Source organism: Engraulis encrasicolus, chromosome 7 (genome assembly GCF_034702125.1).
Source record: "Engraulis encrasicolus isolate BLACKSEA-1 chromosome 7, IST_EnEncr_1.0, whole genome shotgun sequence".
Classification (NCBI taxonomy): domain Eukaryota; kingdom Metazoa; phylum Chordata; class Actinopteri; order Clupeiformes; family Engraulidae; genus Engraulis; species Engraulis encrasicolus.
In genome coordinates this window covers 50,569,625-50,584,624 of record NC_085863.1, presented here as the reverse complement: position 1 = coordinate 50,584,624, position 15,000 = coordinate 50,569,625, and the positions used below count along the sequence as shown (strand labels likewise).

At 43.5% G+C, this 15,000-nt stretch overlaps 2 protein-coding genes across 2 annotated transcripts in view; both read right to left on the bottom strand.

The window, feature by feature from the left end:
• The window catches only part of gria3a (glutamate receptor, ionotropic, AMPA 3a), a 134,907-nt gene extending 125,725 nt beyond the window's left edge, over positions 1-9,182 (bottom strand). The window contains exons 1-2 of the mRNA XM_063203868.1: positions 8,877-9,182; positions 8,387-8,545 (exon numbers count right to left, since the gene is read on the bottom strand). Of these exons, the coding sequence (XP_063059938.1) occupies positions 8,387-8,545; positions 8,877-8,964 (247 nt within the window). The 5' untranslated portion in view covers positions 8,965-9,182. The remainder of the gene's footprint in view (positions 1-8,386; positions 8,546-8,876) is intronic.
• A 1,057-nt stretch (positions 9,183-10,239) lies between these two features.
• Positions 10,240-15,000, bottom strand: part of stag2a (STAG2 cohesin complex component a) — a 25,807-nt gene continuing 21,046 nt past the window's right edge. Inside the window, exon 27 of the mRNA XM_063202265.1 lies at positions 10,240-10,251. Within this exon, the coding sequence (XP_063058335.1) occupies positions 10,240-10,251 (12 nt within the window). The remainder of the gene's footprint in view (positions 10,252-15,000) is intronic.

Sequence of the window (15,000 nt, the reverse complement as noted above, 5' to 3'; positions counted from 1 at the left end):
TCTCTCTCTGTCCAAATAAAACCATCTGGTGTTCTTCTATTTACAAAAGAATACGAGGCACTGTACTCTATGTGTATGCCTGGGCGAACTAGAGTAACATGCCAAGCGCTCACTCCCACGGATTACTCTGACAAAGACACAATTTCAAATGCACAAATTTTTATCGAAGCTGTCAGAAAACTAAAAAGGCATAATAGTTAGTGTATGCGGAACGTAGCGATTTCCCCATAGCTGGCTCTTTGATGTCAATGACACTAAGTGCTCTCTGCTATGAGGCCGCTCGATGGCGAGTGGGATGAGGGCGGGCGGGCATGAGGAGGTTAGTGGAGAGAGTGGAGCAGCGTTGAGATTTGAGGGCAAGCCTATTCGGCGCACATACTATGTAATGCTTGCTGTATGATCCATTTTCCTGTCTTTGCCTGTCTGGGTTTTCATCATCTAGGTCATAGGGGTCACTGCAGGCTCTCACACGACACAATGACACCGTGAACTGTGGAGACTGGAGATCCATCTGCAGCGCATAAATAAAGATATGATACAGAGACATGCTATATCTAGTCTTTATTTTTATTTTTTTAAATCCTCTCTGTATTGCCGTTTTATTTTGCTTGCTGAACTGCCGGTGAACTGCCCTGAGACTGGAACGCTCACATTCTATTCTGCTGCATCCAGTTCAATAGTCAGTGTTGTTGAATAGCTACTGCTGAGAGTGTGGTGCTGGTGCAGTGTATAATATTGTGGCAAATGGTATTATGTGTGCGGGAATGTACGTCTAGTGAATGTAATAGGACTGCATAATGCAATATCGGGAGTCTAAAGAAAATGACATGACCCCATGTGCACTATACTATATATATACTTATCTTTCACTCGTCATGCTTTTTGAAGCCATATTCATAGGATGCAACTTCCCAACACTCAGCAAAAAAAGACCTTGAAGAGAAGAGTTGAATAGACTCACAGAGAGCTTTGTGCGTACAGCAATAGCTGCACAGAGCACACGCTTTACAGTTCAATGAAAGCTTTTAAACTTGACATAGCCCAGACTCTGCACACTATTTAAATCTGAAAATGTAAATTTGAAAAAAAAAAATGAAATTAAAGATAACAAGTTTAAAATTTAAAACCAACCAAATGTTTAATCTGGAAAAGGTACCGGTAACACTAATATACACAAATTGTTCTAGGATGCCCAACAATGGATTGCCCTCAGGAGTGCCCTCATGGATTGCCTGTCAGGCCACTTGTCACCGCACTGCCAGGCCAGGAACAACACCTCTTCTCCATTTGGCAGGCTTGACGGTGCCCAGCTGCAATTCCATTATAAGGTGAGTGGCATAAAGCTTTTTTAATACCATGTACCTCTGGACCGTCTCCTGAGGCAAGGGCCAAGGCTAAATCACCTCGACCCTGAGCGTGTATAGATTGGGACTCGAAGGACTCAGCGCAGACTGCCCCAGGACCATAGAAAAACAATTATTAAGAGGGGCGACTCGGGTCTTTTATAAGGGCTCAACCCATGAATACCAAGTCGGACTCAAGTCGGACAATATAAAGGGAATGGAGCCTTTATTTGGCCCAAAACAATGTCCCTGCATGCAGTGTGCACTGACTTGATGTGTAGAAAGAGGACTCTTGCCTCTGCTTGATCGACAAGTCACACAATGCCACTGAAAGGACGCTACAACGTGTCACTTGCCCAACCACAGAAACCCAAACGCCACATGCAGGTGATGTTAATGGAGGTGAGTGGATTAGGGCCCTTCATGGAGCCGCAGATGTTCACAGGGGCCCCATAGAGGGACTGTGATATGGCTAGCGTTCAGGAGGGTCTCATTTCTAGTTGCATGTGTCACTGATTTGTGCATCTGTGAGATTTGTGTCTTTGCAGGTTTCATTTTGTTGTTCTGAGAGTCATGCTTGTGCGAAATTCCGAATTGGATGAATTTGAATTCAAAGTAATGCCATAATACGAACACTAGGTGGGTGAATTTCTTTGAATTTAAGCTACACCACCCATTGAGAGTACATAGAACACCACCACCTAGTGTTCGTATTATGGCATTAATTTGAATTCAAATTCATCCAATTCGGAATTTCGTACAAGCCTGCTGAGAGTGCTTGACAGTTTGTCCTCTGTCTTTTGCATTTTTTTGCTTTGCTATACTGCCTGAATTAATGTAACTCAATGGGGCCTTCCTGGTAAAACAATGGATGAATACTATTTTTAAAAATCTAGCGGCTGCTCTGATGTGACATGCACAGAAACACGAATTACAGACACCAGACAACAGTAGCAGCAGCAGCAGCAGCAGCAGCAGCAGCAACAGCCTTCCCTCCGACTGGAGCCACAGGCTGCCTGGACTCGTGCCCATCTGGGGCACACAAGCCAACAAACATCATCCGGCATTGGTGACCAATCTACAGTACAGCCATAATCAGGCCAATTACAGACAAATTTGGTTTGTGTAAGGAAAAGTGCATTTAGGGGCCCAGGCGTTGGCATTGCGTTGTGAACAGAACAACAGCCAGAATGGCCCTAAAGTGACTGGGATTGGGTTAGATGTCACAATTTTTTGTTTGCCTTCCACAGGTGGCTTGCATGCTTAATGGGCATATACTGTCCACAACAGGTGTAGGTGGCCTTCACAACGTGTTGTCTTTTGGAGTGTTTTGTTTGATGAGTAATTACAAAACTGAAGGGCAGGATAAAAGAAAAGAGAAAAGAAAAGAATCACACATACTGTAAGAGCTGGATGAAAATCAGGGACAAACTGTATTGAAAAAGGCAAAAGACGGAAAAGCCAAAGGCAAAGGTGGGATACCTATTGTTCACCTTTTTCATATGCTATCCACAGTCACTGTGCAGTAAGACATGGGGGTAACAACACAAGTCAACACACAGACTACAGAGCAGTGGGAGAGGATAGGATGACCAAAAATGAGCTCACAAATGCATATTGATGGCACAGTCTATCAAAACATGCAAATGTGTAACCCTCTATTTAGTATTAAAAATACATGTGCACCATTTCATGGTTCAACCATTTTAAATAACCTGTTGGCACATTTGAATATTTCCTCCACTTCCTTTCATGTTCTTCTCCTTACTAAAGATTAGTGTACAGGGGGCAGAAGAGAACCTGGTAAAATAGGCACATTTTTAATTAAAGATTACTCCAGCCTGGAAGAGAAGAGACTTACTGGCAACACTTGCCTTCTCATGGCTGTTAGTAAAAGGCGAGTGGCGAGGAGATGAAAAGGGTTGTTTGAATAGTGTCTGGGTAGGCAGGCAGGCAGGCTGCTGCAGCAGTGCGCTTTTACTAGTTTGCAGAGAAAGGCTCACTGCTGTGCTGTGCTGCACCACTCTCTACTACTAGTAGTAACAATGTAAGAACGATTTAAATGAAATGAGTGTGGGTTTTGGGGAATTGAGTGCGCAGTTTGTTGGACTGCGTGTGCCGTGCATTTGATTTCACTCAGTGTCCTCTACTCCTCTTCCCGCGTGACTCCTTCAGAGTCAAGTGATTATATTGTGGTAAAGAGGACCAGTGCTTCTTGCTTTGCAAACATGCTATATTACATTGTAATTTCTCTCTATCTCTCTCACTCACTCTCTCTCTCTCTCTCTCTCTCTCTCTCTCTATCTCTCTCACTCACTCTCTCTCTCTCTCTCTTTCCAACAATACATTTTTGCCATGACAGGTGAATACATTAATGCATACCAAAGCAGAAACAAAGGCTGCCGCATGACATCTCCAGTGGGTATCTATGGTAAAACACATAGGTGTTAGCCTGGAAAACCAGCGCCAACTGCTGGACGGCAAAATGTTTTGCCTGCATTTGGATTAAATTAGACATCCAATCCATTTAGGCTGGTTTATCAGGCTACATAGGTGTACCTCCTGTGCCCCGACTGTGACTCTAACGGTAGGGCACTGGGCTGCTATGCCAATGACCTGGGTTCAAATACGGCCCAAGTCATTTGCCAATCCTTCCCCATTTCTCTCTCCCCAATCGTTTCCTGTCTCTCTCGCACTATACCATCCTACAAATGAAGTCATAAAAGACCACAAAACATCTTTCAAAAAAAGATGTGCCTCCTGTGATGATGACGCTGTACTTTCTTTTTCATGCAACATTTCATTTTTCCACCCTCCGCATACTGTACAGCATCTGCTGTTGTTCTACAGTGTGCTGGTAAGGTAATGATCTATACTGTAGGCCTCATCATTTTCCAAGTCAGTGCATGCCAGGGTAACTTTGAAGAAATGAGGTTTAATGTTAATGAAGCGAAAACGTCAGCTCGGTACAAACAAACCATGACCTACAGGCAACGTCATTTCTCATCAAGCATCACCAGTCAACTCATGCAAAAAAGGGGTATAAAATTGAAACAGTGCAGTATTACCCAACTAAATGACAACGTGCACAGATCTCCACCACTCTAACCAGTTGCATGCATATTACCAGGATGCAATTTGAGGGGAGAGGGTTCTGGTTTTGGTATCGCCACTTCTGGTTTTGATATCTTCACCCTACAACATTATTTTGATTGCGGTTCAATGAATGACTGCATTGATAAAATCTGAAACGTATCCCACTTTGATTTTTAAACAAATCGCACTCTGTGCATAACCAACTTGCTACGCGCGTTTGATACCAATTGTCGACTTTTTATGGAAAGTTCACTCTGGGTTTTATCATCCACGGTCAGGGCATGGCATGGTGATATAACAGTGTGTGATGTGCTCAGGACACTGGAAACTGCCCTGAGCTGGGACAGTGGATGAGAGTGGCCACAGGGATGGGGTTTGGATAGGGGATGGGGGTGGATAGTGGATGGGGGTTGGATAGGGGATAGGGGATTGAGGATGGAGGTGGATTGGGGATGGGTGGAGTTGGATTGGGGATGGGGGTGGATAGGGGATAGGGGATAGGGGATGGGGGGTGGATAGGGGATAGGGGATAGGGCAGGGGTGGTTAAAGCACTCCAATAGGAGCCGACAGACAGGTGCTCCTAAGTGCTCAGTCCGCTGACCACAGGGGACGTCGACAAACACCATCAATGCCACTCAATCACCAAGGGCAGCCATGATCTACAATGTACTGATCTCTCTCTCTCTCTCTCTCTCTCTCTCTCTCTCTCTCTCTCTCTCTCTCTCTCTCTCTCTCTCTCTCTCTCTGTATCTGTTTCTCTCTCTATCCATTTGTTTGTATGCCTTTCTGTCTCTGCCTCTCTCTCTCTCTCTCTCTCTCTCTCTCTCTCTCTCCTCACATTCTGCTTGTACGTATGTGCATTCATGCTATTTAATGAAGTGTGCATAGAGAACAATCTGGTACAAGAAGGATCCGTCTGGGGAGAGTGCTCTCTCTCTCTCTCTCTCTTTCCCTCTCTCTCTCTCTCTCTCTCTCTCTCTCTCTCTCTCTCTCTCTCTCTCTCTCTCTCTCTCTCTCTCTCTCTCTCTCTCTCTCTCTCTCTCTCTCTCTCTCTCTTCAGCTGTCTGCAGTCTACTATACACGGCAGTTTATGGGAGTGATTGAGGCCCTTAACAGCAGGGTGTGCCACATCAGAAGAACAAAAACAGACAAAATGAGAACAGCGAGGAAGAAAAAGTCACAAGAGTACACAAGGAAGTCATTCCAGGTCTCAGCAATTCTTAAAAAGAGATTCGAGTGGCGCACTGCGCAGAGCATCCCCGTACCGTATACATGGGGACTCAGGTTCGAGTCTGGCCTGGGTCATTTCCCATTCCTGCCCCGTCTCTGTCTCCCACCCCTTTCCTGTCTCATCTTCACTGCCCTATCAAAATAAAAGCACTAAAATCCCTTAAAATATATGAAGGGTTTTGTTCTAAAACGGTGTATATTCATTTTGTAGAATGTTGGGAAATTTATTTATTTTTGTATTGGGCACTGTATTACAAAATGCATTTCATATAGGTTTAAAAACTATGTTCCCAAAATATCTGAATAGAAAGAATTCACACATAGGTGACAGGACCTCTGAACAGTCATTTCCAATCATAAAAAGCAAAAGTGAAAAATGGTGGGTACACCGTTTTGCAACGAAGCCCTTCATATCTAAACAGAGATAACAACGCAGACAAACGATTTCAGTAATGTGTCGCACGCTGTATTGTAAGGAAGTGGCTTAATCTCTGCTGATTTTCACGAGATCAACCTGCAGTGCCTTAGCGCTATAAATACACACATAGCATATAGGCCAGCTCAGCTTGGTGCTTTAGGTTTCAGCTGCATTGTTCAAGAGGCCCGGAGACCACATGCGGATAAGGATATGATTTCATAATGTCTTGGAAACACATCTCTCCTTTCTCTCTGTCTCCCCCCCCTCTCTCTATGAATGATGCACATCTCTTTCTGTCTCTTTCTCTCCCCTGACTTCCTCTCATCTGCTCTTCTTCTGTCTTCATATATCAATGATGCAGACTTTCTCTCTGTCATTGTACATGAAACATGCTTCTCTCTCATGTGATACATGAAAGACTCTCTCTCTCTCTCTCTCTCTCTCTCTCTCTCTCTCTCTCTCTCTCTCTCTCTCTCTCTCTCTCTCTCTCTCTCTCCATTCGATCCATAGTGTATGCACAAACTGCACGGTGTGCTGAAAGTTGTTCATAGCGCTGTGCGCATGACCTGCTTCTCAAAACGCTTCATGTCTTCATTCACATTCCCTGCACAACAGCCTTTCCCGCTCTGCTCATTTATAAAATATTGCACTATCTCACACAGAAAGTTCCGTCCAATAAACAGACATCAAGGAAGAGCCTTGCTGAGATTTGCTGATGTACGCACATGCAGCAGGGCAAATAGGATTTAACACACACACACACGCACGCACGCACACACACGCACACACACACACGCACACACACACACACACACACACACACACACACACACACACACACACACACACACACACACACACAGCCTTGACCGACCTCCACCACCACCGCCACACTCCATTTAAAAACCATTTCTTAAGAAAAAAAAAAGAAAATCGTGCTTTCTTCCTGATCAGCAAGTTTCAGGATAAGAGATTTGCTTGAGAAATGGTACCCATTAACCCTTGGCGCTGACTGGCTGGCTGACTGTCCCACATAAAGGCCAATGGATAATTGCTCTGTGATTGTCCATGGCCCACTTCCTGTATAAACGCCCCTGTCTACGGTCTACCAGTGCTGCTCATTTCACTCCAGGCTCATACGCGGCCCCAGCCTGCCTGGGCACCGTCTCTCTTTCTACCGGGGCCAGCGCAACAGCCCCGGGGCCCAAGCCACTGCCTGACTGACCCCCGCAAACACAAACACACAGCAAATGGAGTTGCAGTGCTCATTCAACACACAGTAGAGTTGGACCAAGGAGTGTTAAATTCAACTTTGTAAGTGTTAACGCTAAAAATGTACTGCACAAGCAAGAATTTTAGGTTTAGATGCAAAACTCTACTGTATGTGCCATTTCAGAACTATGAACAGTTGAAATTAGTATTTAAAAACATTTTCTTCTATCTGAAAAGAGCTGATAAAATAGTATGACCAAATACATCAATTCCAGGCATGTATACAGACATGGGGTTGATGAAGATTATCACATTTTAAAAAAATATAGCCCATTCCTGTAGGCCTAGATGTTTGACTAGAGCATAATGCACTTGGAGGGTTTTGCATCTGAACTCTGCATCATGAGACTAGCCGTGGCTTCCGGTGTTATGAGCTGGCAGGGGAAGAGAGGATGTTAAACTCTGATGACAAGTGTCACAAATGGCCATTTCATAATTACACAATAAAACAAACACACACATGCGGGGCGAAGAAGGGCGTCCCACTGCATGGGCATGTGTGCAGACGTCAGGTCTGGGAAACATCAACTGATGCCTCCTTGCTCAAAGTGAACATTCCTTTAGTTATATACCCAAGGCTGGTACAGGGACACTATGCACTCCTCAACCTCTTACCTCTGGGGATTTGGGGGAAGAGAAATACGCCTTGACAACTATGAATAAATCTATAATATGAATAGATATGATACGCCATACGTGTTAAGCCAGAAAACTGTAAAATGTCTTTATCATGGGAATCTTGTGATGTATGACTTGAGATATAGCTGGTCAACTACTAGGCTATCGTAGGCAGGTTATACAACAAGACACGGGGAAATGGCAGTATATCACTGCTTGACATTGGAAATAGTCTTTGGGAAGGATGTGATATGACAGTTCATCAAAGATGAGACAGGAAGTTGGCTATGACAAACAAGTTCACCTTATGTAGTCTACATGTAATCAACCCATCTAGAAGGGACATGTATCCCACTTTGCCACTTGCTTATTAATTGCTTGGTCATTAGTGACATAGGATATACTCACACGCATGGGTGACTGAGAAACTGTTGGAGGATTCAAGATTATCCACGTTGTAGTTTAAGTGGAACGGCTTTTCCGTCACATTCTGATTAGTGTTGTACAGCTGGACAGCGAAGCGAAAGGCGCTATGCTCCTGCACAGTGGAGCGCATGAAGAGTCCACCTGGAACATGCGACAAAGGGAAGAGATAAGAAGTTTGCATTACATTTCAATTTGGGTTATATGGGTTGTAAGGTTAAGGTACATAGTGCCTGTTTAATCAGAGTCGTTGTCAGTCACAATTTGTTGTGAGCAGCGAGGAAGTGACATTTAGTTTGAGCACATCAGAATCCAACGAACAATTTTGGCTACGCACGAGAGGACTGACACTGTTTATTCTGGCAAGGAATCGAAGTTGTCGGTGAAGTACAGACACAATCATCGTTTCATGATAATCATTCAGAGTCATTTTTCACACAAAATAATCTGCAATAAAAGCAGGCTGCTCACTTACCTATGTTAATTTGGTTTGGAAATCCGGCGAAAGATTTACAGATGAGGCACAGGAGAAACAGGACGGTCGCTATCAAACGGTGCCCCATTTTCCCCCTTTGACTTCAAGTCCACGAGCCAAAGTGAGACAGGAGAACCATGAACGCAGATGGGGAGAGCAAAGAAAATCTAAACGGCGTGAATGGACTTCTGTGTCCACTGCGCCAAGAAGACGCAACGGGGGGAAATAAAACCCCACACCAAGTGTTCGCCTCGGTCGTCCAGTCAGCACGTCTGTCCAGAAGATGCGGGACTCGTGAAGACTACAGGTCGCACCGCAACAGATTACCTAGCAACATTACAAGAGGATAGCAACTCGCTTTGACGTTGGATAACACTAGCATCCCATCCGCACACACAGCGCTGCTGCAGCTTGGCGCGTGCGTGTGTGCAAGTGTGCGAGTGGGTCCATGGACGCGGGTGCGCGTGGGTCTGTGTGTCTGTGTGTGTGTGTGTGTGTGTGTGTATCTGTGAGAGACCGGGCGAGAGAGAAGAGGGGGGCGGGTGTTGAGGGATAGTGAGAAAGGAAGGTAATGAAAATGTCCTTTTTTAAATTTACATGTTCAGAATATAGCCAATAACCTTTATGAGTGACTACAATTTATAGCAGGTGGCTGGCTGGTACCTTGAAAATGCAATTAAAGAAGTGTGCTGTACCCATTTTATTTGTTACACTTAGAAATATTCTTGGACACACAAGTCTGTTAAAGAAAAAGTTAATAAAATATCTGCCATATCTTTTAAAAATCACTCTGCTTAATGGTTAGCCGTATATTAAATATTTATCTATGTCTAGGGACTGTCAGGAAAATCCTTGTATAGGACTAAAAATCTACGCATCTTTGTCCCAACTGGTTTCACGTGTCATGTTCATGTTTCACTCTGATTTGTATTCCAAATGCAAAATGTCCTTCATTCATTGTCTCTTTCTCAGTACGGCAGTTTGTTGAAATGCATTTTAGCACACACAGCTCTGTGTCTGTAGTAGGCTAACCTATTCATCAATTGGATGATGTTTTCATCCACACAAGTTTCAAGGGCAATTGCAACTCGTCAGCACTCAGACAAAAGCCCTCTGACTGGGCCTCTCACTATGAGGCCCAGAGTGGATCAATATGTATTGATCCAGCGGATCTACCACATCACAATCCAGAGCGGATGCTTCTGCTCTAGGCCACGTTAGGAAAAAACAGCCTGGGCAAAACATTCATTATCATCTAGAGCAGTGGGGGGATGTGACTGTGATCCTGAGTGCAAATGGAAGTGCAATTTTCCTTTACTGAAGATAGACACCGAGCGGTCTGACTGAGGTTTAGGCGGTCAGTTTAGTCATTTACCTACAGACACAGAGAGGTCGCAAAGTGTTTCAGATACATATATGGTCTGACAAAGATTTAGAGGGATAGCTAGTCATTTTCCTACAGACTCGGGGAGATCTGACGGAGGTTTAGGGTTATGAACAAACAAGAGAGATGGAAGAGATCCGGTTTTGCCATCAACAGCATATGACTACATTGACATAGGTGGACAGGCTGCTAGTTTGGGGCATTTGCAGGACATCAAACAAATTTACTTTTTCCACAAAACCAGTGCTACCATTATGTCTGTCTTTCAAAATGAAAATAAGTAACAAGAAGCACATTATTTTACAACTGTCCACATGTGGATTCTATTGCAAAAAGCAATGCATTGTTCAGTGTTTCCCCCAGAAAATGGGTTAGTCAAGGTGGTGAGGCTTCGAGTCTGTCCCTGGGGGGCGGGGGGGGGAGGTGTTGGCGGGGTTTGATGTCACGCACGGCATGAATACTGTTTGGGGGGGGGGTTGAATAATAACAAAGCTGTGTAGAACTGGAAAATATGTATTTATTGACCTGCCATATCAAAACTATTTACAGAAGCTGAAAAGAAAAATGTAACAAAAAGTGCAGTGCAGGTTGTTTACATTAACGAAAAAGAGAAACCAAATGGAGTGCAAAATTGACTGGCTACCTATGACTACCTATGGCACATTTTGCAAGTCTTGTCCTTGCAGGCCATCCTTCTCGGTTTTTCAAAAAAGAGTTCCAGTGCCCTGTTGTAATTAAACTGCCCTACTGGTGGCCCATTTATGCTAATTCTTGGGTTGCTGCTGACGTCATAGTGCTGCCCCCTGGTGGTGATCTACCGCTGCTGGTGGACAACCTGGGCTTGGAGCCATTGAAACCCATTCAAAACTTCATTTTTTCGATCTGACACAGAATATTTTTAATAAGACCTAAAGACACACCATTGGACTTGTTTAAAAGCTGAGAACCTCAGCTTTCCATAACTGAAAGCGGTATTTTCCTAGCATCTACCAATCCGAAGGTAGCCCACTTTAAGTGCGGAATTACTTTTCTAAAGATAGCGTTTTGTTTCCTTGGAAACGGACGCGGTTTATGTGTTACGCATACGCTATTTGACTCGGTTTTGCACTATTATGGATGAATTTCTAATCTTGACATGTTAATGGACAATCTATGCGAATTTCATAATGTGTTTTTATGTGATATGGGAGTAAATGTGTTTACATCCCGTCTGGGATTTGTTAAACTAGCTGGCCCGCTAGTTAGCTAGCAAGTGCTAGGTCTCTACACTACATCATGTCAAAAGTGGAAAGATTTGCCAACACTCAAGGCTGTGGATATAATGAACTGGTTCTGTGAATGTTCTCAGAATGTTTTGCTTTGACAAATTGCTGATATTATAGCATTACATCCAAATCCTGGTGTTTCTTTGTTTATGCTTGGGCCATTGAGACAGATCGATTCTAATATCTATTACCAGAGAGAGTTTATTTCTGCTATTACTTACTTGCTAGCTAACTAGCGAACTAGCTAACAAATCCCAGACGGGCGTACTGTTAACACATTTTACTCCCATGTTACATAAAAACGCATTTTGAAACTCGCACAGATTGTCCATTAGAATGTCAAGATTAGAAATTCATCCATAATAATGCAAACCCGAGTCAAATAGCGTATGCGTAACACATAAACCCATTGAGAGTAACCGCGTCCGTTTCCAAGGAAACAAAACGCTATCTTTAGAAAAGTAATTCTGCACTTAAAGTAGGCTACCTTCGGATTGGTAGATGCTAGGAAAATACCGTTTTCAGGTATGGAAAGCTGAGGTTCTCAGCTTTTAAACAAGACCCATGGTGTGTCTTAAGGTCTAATTAAAAATATTCTGTCGAACATCGAACAAATGTACTTTTGAATGGGTTTCAATGGCTCCAAGCCAGGGTTGTCCACCATTTCAAATTCGCGCGCTCCAGTGAAGGGGCATTCTGACGTAACTGCAACCCAAGAATTGAAAATTAAAATTGTTTCAAAATATGGCCTCGAGGATGGACACACATGGCGTAGTAATAAATCCGACCACTAGGTGTCACAATTTAGTCCAACCGATGTTGTCCTAGTGCCTGCGCTTGAACATGCATTACAAAGTTTTGTTTTTTTTGCCCTCGGACGCATTTTTTTTTTTTTTAGGGAACGTAGCCAAGGCGGGGGTGGGGTTTAGTCAAGGCGGCCGCCTTGATAAGAAAGCGCTGGGGGAAAGCCTGATTGTTAAACCCCTTGAGAACATGTCACACTCTCATATGTTGTAGCATGGGTGCCGTGAGGGGGGGAAAGGTGTTACAGATTCTAAGGGCCCGACAGCACTGACGGGGCCCCTGGAAGTATGCTGATAATATAATTTGTCATTTTGGGGGCCCAAATTTTGAATCTTTCATGGTTCCCAAACATTTTTGCAGCCCCTGTGTTGTAGCCTACATAAAACACATTAGCTCAGAACCAACCAGCGCCAAATATGAATTGTGATAATTGCCAAGAGGAGCAAACTTGCTGCTTTGGTTTTTCTTTTGTTTGCGAGGTGCCCTTCTGCATGTGTCAGTATTTTGGCTCTTGTCAAAAAAAGAAATAAACAGAACCTATTCAATCTGATCTTTTGTATTCATGACCATAATCCATATACTGACACCTGTGGAAATATTTTAATTGCATTACATGTATCCTGCCTCTGGTAAAAAAAAACAAAAAAAACAAATAAATTAATAAATAAAATGAAACTGAGCACAGACTCCATTTTATGTCAGTTTGTTTGACCTTCATCTCAGATCTTTGGATATTCTGTGTGTTTTTTCCCTCCCTGTTTGTTTTCATACAAAACAGCTGGTGGCAGCGTGCCATCTCCAAGAGCCCGTGTATATGCACGACCTTATGCAAATATATTTTGTTTGTGTGAAACCATTAGCCGCAGCAATCTAAAGCGCCGAGACTATTTTGTGATCAAACGCCTGGCCGTTGCCCTCAAGACATGCTTGAATTTTCCTTGACTGATAATGACTCACTTTATGTGCTTATGGGCTTCAGGGCTTAAAGATGCAATGCCGGTTAGTAAACATATACCGGCACGTGGCTGCCATTTTGAATGCAAGTGAAAGAAAGGATGGTAAAAGGAAGAAGGCCCTAGCATTTTCAAAATCATACTACCCAGCACTGGTGGAGGATAATAGGCCATTTGGAAAAAAAAACATCATATATGCACTCACATGTACATAGACAAACTCTTTCTCTCCATCCCTCCATTCTTCTCTCTCTCTCTCTCTCTCCTCTTTCACAGCACAGGCCTGAGGGACTCAAATGGCCTATATTCAGTTGAGTTCCACTTCCACAGAACACCAAGCAGTGAACAAACCCCTCCTACTCTCACTAATTAAGACTGTGCAGGGCTTTTTCTGAACGGGGAAATAAGGGCGCCACGCCCTCATACTCCGTGGATGCGCCCTCATGTTTTTTTTTTTTTTTGAGCGCACCTAGAACATTTCTCAATATAAAGTTACAAAGTCATAACGCCTCATTAATCCACAACATTGTAATGATAATAATGATCTAATAACAATCTAAAGTGCTAAATGGTCGAAAATGGAGACAGCATCGCGCTGTCGCATTGATAATAGTAACTTTTCTGCACGTCTGAATACGAACCATTGCAAGATGCCGGCAGAGCTCAGGGCGCACCTCAGGAACTGAACATTAGATCAACCAGCCAAGATTCTCCTGTTCAAATGCTTGCGGCGTGATAATAATTATGGGGAAAATGAATTGTCATCGTGACATCTACCGTTTAGGCTATAGCCTATTAGCGTTTCTCCAATAATCATTGCGCAGGGTGACTGCCTGCCTGAGCACCTACAACGCCGTAGGGGCGCAAAAGACAGCGTGCGCGTCGCGCACATAGACACAGAGGCAGACAGACAAACAGTCGGGGGAGTTTTGAAATAAGATAAGCGTCGGGAGTATCGAGCGCTTCCACTGACGGAGAAGAGCTGGAGAGAAACTTTGGCGCTAGAATAGCTAATTCTCCGCTTAGCACAAATGCTAACAAATGCTCAACCTGTTAACTTTGTGAGAAGAAATAGCTTCGGTTTATACATACACCTATCTTGTAAGTACGTGGCTAGTACTGTTTATGTTACTCCTCCTGAGACCTTGGCAAGGGAGGACACATAGGGAGGACTCTGTGCGCTCACTTGCTCAACTGTCATCATCATCACGTCACGTCATGTGAAGTCAGTATTTTCTTGGACAGTCTCAGGGTGTAGCCTAGGTTTTTGATGTGCAAGCCTTCAATATTGCCAAATTGTTATTTAGAGGAAATGTGTTTGGTTGGCATCCACTCTTTTTGTTTCATTTCTAAAATGCAAGTAGGCTATAGAACAATGTTGTATTTTCAAAGGGTAATGTTCAGATTACTGAGTTGCTGTTACTGTGGTACCAAATGCAATTTAAAAAAGAAAGTGTAACCCATATGGGTAGTCTAATCATAGCCTCATAGGCTAGCGTACTCATATGCGAGTCATTGTATTTTCAGGACAGAAGTGTAATTGCCTCTCTGGTCTCTCTTTTAAAAAATCTGCCCCCTGACCAATTTCATCCCAGCTCCCTGCCAGATCATGAATATTTACCTATGTACCAGAATAAATTTCAAGTTTTGCTTAATGGCTTAATTTGTGCATTTCATAGGGAGGGGAATATGTTCCTTTTTCTTCTCAGCCATTTTGA